General features: G+C 37.0%; 1 protein-coding gene across 1 annotated transcript in view; it reads left to right on the top strand.

The window, feature by feature from the left end:
• DDX60L (DExD/H-box 60 like) overlaps positions 1-7,786 on the top strand; it is a 120,073-nt gene that overhangs the window by 95,946 nt on the left and 16,341 nt on the right. The window contains 5 exon segments of the mRNA XM_017887899.1: positions 771-875; positions 1,090-1,231; positions 2,120-2,241; positions 5,037-5,184; positions 6,746-6,888. Of these exon segments, the coding sequence (XP_017743388.1) occupies positions 771-875; positions 1,090-1,231; positions 2,120-2,241; positions 5,037-5,184; positions 6,746-6,888 (660 nt within the window).

The raw sequence follows: 7,786 nt of genomic DNA, 5'->3' as shown, positions 1-7,786 counted from the left end.
CCCGAGTAGCTGGGACTACAGGCGCCCGCCACTTCGCCCAGCTAGTTTTTTTGTATTTTTTAGTAGAGACGGGGTTTCACCATGCTAGCCAGGATGGTCTCAATCTCCTGACCTCGTGATCTGCCCGCCTCGGCCTCCCAAGGTGCTGGGATTACAGGCTTGAGCCACCGCGCCCGGCCTACACACTTTTAAACAACCAGATCTCACGATAACTCACTCACTATCATGAGAACAGCACCGAAGGGGAAATTCACCTCTGTGATCCAATCACCTCCCATCAGGCCCCACCTCCCACATTGGGGGTTACAATTTGACGTGAAATTTGGGTGATGACACAGATCCAAATATTTCCATTCTGTTGACTGCAATCTACCTAGTTCCATCAGGTTTGATGGGATAACTCAAGACTCAGAACAGTGTAATTACTCAATTTGCCTTCTAGGCCTAAGAGAGCTAAACTTGTAAGCCAGATTGGCTTTCATACTTTATTTGTTCAGGCCACTATGAGTCACCACTGCTTCAGAGATTTAGCAGATTATTTGCCAATCTGTGTTATGTATAACAATTCTGCTTTATGTGACGTATTTAATTCAAGGAAGCATGTAGCATGTGAAGACACAGTCAAAGAGATAATGTGAAATCAAGTGAAATTTACTTTCACATGAGATCTGGTAACTATCTATATAGTATGTATGTGTACTATTTATTACATATCAGTATTTACAAATACTGTTTAAAACAAGATAAATTAAAGTACTCTTCTTTTATAGGTGTTGTCAGTGCTAAAGCATTCATTGCTGTCTTTTAAGAGACCAAGAGCCATGAAGACTTTGAAACTTTATTTTTTGTTTTCTTTGCAGCTCCTGATCAAAGAGGTATGATCACGCTTTGGCTTTCTTGTTCTCTTTAATACTATGTAAATTTCTTTCTATGCTAAACCAACTGAACTTTCTATAAGCTGCATTCAATGATAATGTTGCTTATCATTTATTAATAAATGAAGTCAGGTAATATTTGTCAATCACCCTGGTATTTTGTGGCATTTGAGTATATGGTAAGTTAAATCAATGTTTTTTTCCTTATTTTTAGGACTATTTGAATAAAAATGGTACTCCAAAAAAATTTGCAGGACTTGCATCATATTTGCATGGTCATGAACCTTCAAATCTTGTTTTTGTAAATTTTCTCAAGAGAGGCCTTTTCCATAATCTCTGTAAGCCAGCCTGGAAAGGTAAGCTTGGGTTTTATACCTGTAGTCCAAAAATGGCAACATATTTATTGAAAAGCCAAAACCTCAGATATGTTTTTCTCTTCTTCCTCCTTCTTCTCTTTTTTTTTGAAGCAAATAAATACTAAGTATATGTTCAGATTTACAGATACCAAAAAATTAGACACTAAAAGTCAACTTATATTTATTCTAATAGAGTATTTGGGGGCTACTTATGTATTACTTAACTGACAAAGAATATTTGCAGAAGAGAATACTGAGAAGCATAGAAAGAGAATAAGTTTCTGATGGTCATGTGGTTCTAGTATGCTTCAGAGCCCAGTTAATTAAACCTAGCCACCTCTTAATGCCTATGGTATGGTGCTCATGTGTTATGGGGAATGGAGCGTAGGTCAAGATGACCAGAACCTAGAACTAGTGTTTAGAAGTGTTGGTAGGTAAGTTTGGGAGCTTCGTTTTGACAGCATTTGAAACACCCTAAGTGGCAGGCCAAGGAACCTGGATTTTTCAATTAGCCATTGAGATAACCTCAAAGATTTTTGAGTAAGTGGGGGACATGCTTATATTCATTCTTTGGAAAGACTGATCACTCTCAAGATGGCCTGAAGAAAGGAGAGTGCAAGTCAGGAAACCAGTTAGTAAACATTCTGGGTTGGGAACTAGGGCTGGTATAGCAAGGATGAAAAACAAGGCACAGAATGTAAAAGCTCCTGTCTTAACCAAAAAATTAAATGTGTACGTAGTGTGGCAAATTGGTCAATTTCTGAGGTATATATTTACTGGAAAATTTTGCCTTCAATGGAAGGAAATGTAATATAAAAACAAATTTAAGCACAAAATACATGGAATCAACATTACTCTTATTTACCATAATGCTCTTTATTTAAATAGGCGCACAACAGTTTTCCCAAGATGTGATGGAAAAGCTCGTGTTAGTATTGGCAAATTTATTTGCAAGAAAATATATTCCAGCAAAATTCCAAAATGCTGATTTAAGTTTTTCTCAGTCAAAGGTAAAGTTTTGTTATACTTATAATGATGTAATAATGATAGTTATTAAATGTATGCTACTGGAAAGCATTCAGTACCTATAGGGTTACATTTTATATAAGCTACTCCGTTTGTTTTAATAGTGTTGTCTTCTCATGATTAGAGTTCTATTTAATTTTTAGTTCAAACATCTTCCCCTGTTAATCTAACAAACAATTCTTAACCCTAAAGTTTTTTCATTTTATTGGAGCAAATTATGTAATTCAGTAGCAACAGAGATTACATACACAAATAGTCATTTAAATAGAATGACAGCCCTACTGCTGAACCTGTAGTTCCCTTGGGATTGTTTACAGCTAGGGATGGGAGTACAGGGAAGGAATTACATCATGAGCTCTAGTGTCCTCTTCAGACAATATTGAGGTAGTCACCTAAGAAAGAATCCCCTAACTTAAGGGTTGAGAGACTGAAAGAAAAATTATTTTCTAAGTTTATTTGTAACACTGTTTCCAATTTCTTATTTTTTTTTTTAAAGACAACAACAACAAAATAATAAGCAAACAAAACCTAAGAAAATGTGCAGTAGAACCTGGGAATGGAGAAGAAGCTTGTTGCTATCCAGTAACCCTAATAAATAGAGAACAAAAAGGGAATTAGCGTCAATCTAGGCTTTCTGACCTCACAATGCCTCTGGATATACCTCCAGACTTGAGTACCCAATTTTAGTTACTGACATATATCCACATTGCACACCACTGGAACTGTTAATCCTTTTCTTAAATGCATACATATTTTAAAGTATTTAAAAAGGAAAGTTCATATTTACTACTACTATAAATAGAAAGCCAGGATCTTTGGTTTCAAAATTAAGGAAGCCATAAGAATAGATGCAGTTAACATGGTTCTCAGCTAAAGCTGCTCTCTCTTTGCTACAAAAAGAGATTATCAACTTTTAGAGAAAGAATGGTGGTCTATTGCCTCTGGACTTTCTAGGGTTATCAGAAAGAATAGAAGAGGACTGGAAAGAAGATATTTTATTGATTGATTGATTGATTGAGACGGAGTCTTGCTCTGTAGCCCAGGCTAGAGTGCAGTGGTGCAATCTCAGCTCACTGCAACTTCCAGCTCCCGGGGTCAAGCCATTCTCCTGCCTCAGCCTCCCAAGTGGCTGGGATTACAGGCGCTTGCCACCACGCTCGACTAATTATTTTTGTATTTTTAGTATAGTTGAGGTTTCATCAGCTTGGCCAGTTGGTTTTAAACTGCTGACCTCAAGTGATCTGCCCACCTTGGCTTCTCAAAGTGATGGGATTACAGGCATGAGCCACTGTGCCCGTCTAGCTTTTCATTTTGTAAAACTGCTTTATAATTATTTAATGTTCTGTGTGTCATGCTAAATCATCTAATGTACCTGTAATATTATGTACCGTAATTTGGGATAACTACTCTATATTAGTCAGTGAAGATTTATTGAGCAATAAATATGTGCAAAGTGTAACAAAAATCATGGTTGGGAAACATAGTTGCTACCTTCCAAGAGCTTGCTCTCCTGATGGGTCTGTATAGCATACACATTCGAGAAGGTGGCAAACAACACAAGGTGTAGGTGATAAGCAGCACATGTTCCCCTAGAACGGTGTCCAGTGGTGGCCCAATGGCAGGGTATGGAAGGCATAGCAGTAAAGAGACCATATCACTTTGACCAGAGTGTAGAACTGCACCTGTCAATTTGTTCTTTTGTCTTGGTCCATCCACAGATAAAGCTGAGTCCAAAGTAGGCTTGTGGAAATTGTCATACTATCTACTGTAAGGAGTTGGTAGGGGCATTCTTTATTATGTCCACACAGTGTGCCTTTTGTAAGAATCCTCCAGAACATTCTTATCTGATATTAGTGCTGAGAATAAATAACTGTTTATCTGATAGACATTCTGAAATGTGTCATTCACACTTGCTCCTAGGAATCGTAGAATATAATTTGTGCCCCATTTTAGCCTCTCTTTCTTGCTTTTCTTTCCTTTTTACCAAATTTTGATTTATATGATTATAGTGTATTATCTTCACCCTTATAAAATACCTCAGTTATTGGAAAAGTACAGGGTATGAATAAAATAAGGAAAATATCAATAAATAATAAACCCATAATTGTAATAGAAGAAAACCAAGAACATTTCTAATATCATAGCTATTTCTAACCCACGCTAAGGAAACTTCTAGTCCAAATTCTGAAAGAATTTGTTTTTAAACATGAAATTTGGAAGCTGAGTTAGCTTGCAATACCAGCTACTTCTCTATCTACTACCTGTTGGATTTGGAACAAGTTTACCTCTGTGAGGCTTAGCTCCCTCATGTACAAAATGGAGATGAAAATGTTTACTGCATAGGATTGTTCTCAGGATTAATTGAGCTAACAATCAACAAGTGCTTGGGGCAGCACAGCACAGTGTTGGCACATAATCCGAACTCAATAAAGAATTGTCGCTACTATTGCTACACTAACTTGTTACTTGCTCTCTAAATATGTCCCTCAAGTCTCTGAACTATACCTAAGTTTAAGATCAGTGTAGGACATGTTTCTATTAAATTGGTGGTTTTGGCTAAGTAGAGTCAAAACAACTTTTTTTAGGAAAGATATTTACATTTATAAATGTTGATTGAAATCAAAAGGAAATTTTACCTTAATCTCGTAAATGAATAAAGTAATCAAGGGCTTCGATGAATGAACATCAATCTGCAGAACCATGCTGCAGTCTATCACCAAGCAGTCTGATTTTTTAAATGAAAGTAAAGAGATCTCTCTGAAATGTATTTCGCCCATAGGTGATCCTTGCCGAACTCCCGGAGGATTTCAAAGCTGCTTTACATGAGTATAACCTGGCAGTAATGAAGGATTTTGCCTCCTTCCTACTGATTGCTTCCAAGTCGGTGAACATGAAAAATGAGTATCAGCTCCCTTTGTCAAGAATCAGTAAGCAAAATTTAGTTTCATTCTGGAACAATTTAAAGAGTAAACAATCTTGACTAAGAAAACGTCTGGATATTGGATGCTTCAAAGCTGGTAAAGGAGCTTATTACAGGGCAGCTGTGCTAACCCGAGTGTTTTATCCCCAGAAAACAATGTAGCCCATTGTAGGGTGTGGCAATGGCTCTGTTTTCCAAGTAAAGAAAAAACTTTACCAAGTATTTATTGGGCAATGGAGGAAAAAAATAAAAGTCATTCATGAACCATTTTGATGGAAGGTTGCCAATCTGTTCAGGTCGGAAAACTGGGTCAGACAATATGACAGATGAAAAAGAAAATGGCACAATTTCTGGTATTTTTTCCCCTGAGAGGTAGTAGCATAGTGGTTACAAATGTGAACTCTGGAAGCAGAGTGCCAAGGTCTAAATTCTGGCTCTGCTACTTATTAACCATGAGGTCTCATGCCAGTTACTTAATCTTTCTGTGTCTCAATTTTTTAATCTGTAAAATGAAATGACTAAAAGTATTACCTAGCTTACAGAATTTTAGAGGATTAGGTATATTAATGTTTACAAGGTTCTTAAAACAGTGCATGGCACATAGTCAACATCATGTAAGTCTATTCTACCCAATATGGTAGCCACCAGCTAGCTACGTGTCACTATTTAAATTAAGTTGGTTAAAAATAAAACAATTGAAAAGTTAATTCTTTAGTCACTTTAGCTTTAGTCACTTTAACTTTCCAGTGCTAGTAGCTTCTACTTGGACATAGTAGAGGTAGAATATTTCTATCATTATGGAAAGTTCTAGTGGACATTGCAGATATCATTGTTGGCTTCAATTATTTGTTCTTGGTTGAGGAGTGACTGGTATTGCAAAGTAACTAAGCTTCCAAATTTCAATTTTATAGCAGGAAACTTCTATGGGAGAATAAATGGGAAGAACAAGCTAGATTAAGAGTAAAGAGTGGAGCCACAAAATGATTCCCGTATTCACCTGTCTCCTAATATAGTCTTAGTTGGAGTAAAAGACAGGGAGGTAAGCATTGTAGTTACTCAAGATTCGTTGATGTAGGACACAGCATGAGCAAATGCAGACAATAATGGTGGAAGCAAGGAAAGTACTGCAGAGAAAAGACGATGGGAGTGTGTGATTGTGTCATGATGGGAAAAAGGAGCCAGGCCTGAGTGCGTGACTTGGTGCCTTCAAAGTCCAGCGAGATGGTACTTGCTGGACGGAACCTGTGTTTTATCTCTTATGCCAGCTCCAAATCCACTGGTAGGAGCTGCCTGAACATCATGTCTAGGAGGTTTCTGAGGTTATATCTGAGTTCATAGGCAAAAATAACAGGTAATAAAAAAAGAGTAATGATAATAAGTTAATAGTCAACATGGATTGAATGATTACTCTGTGCCAAGCTGCGTTAATGACTTTACGCACCATATCTCAATCCGTTTTCGTTCTGATGAGATGAATGTCACCTACTGTGGCCTGACCTACAGTGAGTTTAACAGGGTTTTCTGGGCTGATTTTTAAAACCTAACGTGACCTAGTCCAAAATGGTCAGAATTCACAGGTAAAGAATGTGAAGACTCCCAGCTCGTGTCTCACTTGATGAGCTGCAAGGAAGGAAGAGCAGCTGTTTCACCATTTGTTTGTCTTTCGGGGAACGCAGATAATGATTTGCTTCGACCAGAGACTGTCAATCAGGTAAGTGAAGGATTCATCTTATGTACAAAACGTGTTTAACAGAGAGAGTGGGGTTACATTGCTGTGAAGCCTTGATAGGACCTCAAACCCAAAACACTGAAAAATGTCCACTGAAGCCAGCACCATTGTCTAAGAGAACGAAACCCTGGAGGCCAGTGTGATTTTATGCTGGGTGGAGTTGGTCTGAGAAACCCTGCTTCTTTGTCTAAAATTTCAGACACCACCTCTTTTTTTCTCATTTTTTAATGAGGTCTGCCATAGGTTTGCTGTGGGAAGAGGAAAAGAAAGTGGCTCACATTTTTCCAAAATTAATCATAGACCTCATAGTGCTTTCTCTACTCCAGACCACATGGGTCTTTGGGGACAGTGGTCTACAAAGCGGGCCACAAAGCATTAGAACTTCTGGGAGGTTCTGGATAAAATATTAGGGTGCTGGAAGATTTTAGATTTAATTTGAAATATGAGAAATAAATTCCACATTGATTATATTTAATAATAAAGATTGATACTGTGCACTGGCTTATTTTATCCCTGGGTCAGAGTCACACATCATGTCAAGAGTGGTCTTCAAGTATTTTTGCATATTTAACATTTAAAGGAATTTTAAAAAATCATGAATCTTCTTGCACAGTTTGAATTGACATCTAAAAATTTTGTTAACCAAAATTTAAATAGCTGCTAATGTAATTTCAGGTTCATTATAAATATTGGCATTTTAAAAGAACTGTTAAATTATTTAAAAGTTCAACCAAAAGAATATAGATATCAAAGCTATTTGATACCCAGAGTAAACAAATAGAAAAGAACACAGATAATCAAACAACTTCTTCAAAGTTACAGATTCTACATTATGTATTTTCTTATTGAACTTATATATTTTCCCTTGCCTTCCCTCCCC

The sequence above is a fragment of the Rhinopithecus bieti genome, unplaced genomic scaffold (assembly GCF_001698545.2).
Source record: "Rhinopithecus bieti isolate Rb0 unplaced genomic scaffold, ASM169854v2 scaffold_16999, whole genome shotgun sequence".
NCBI lineage: Eukaryota > Metazoa > Chordata > Mammalia > Primates > Cercopithecidae > Rhinopithecus > Rhinopithecus bieti.
This window is presented reverse-complemented; position numbering and strand designations above follow the sequence as displayed.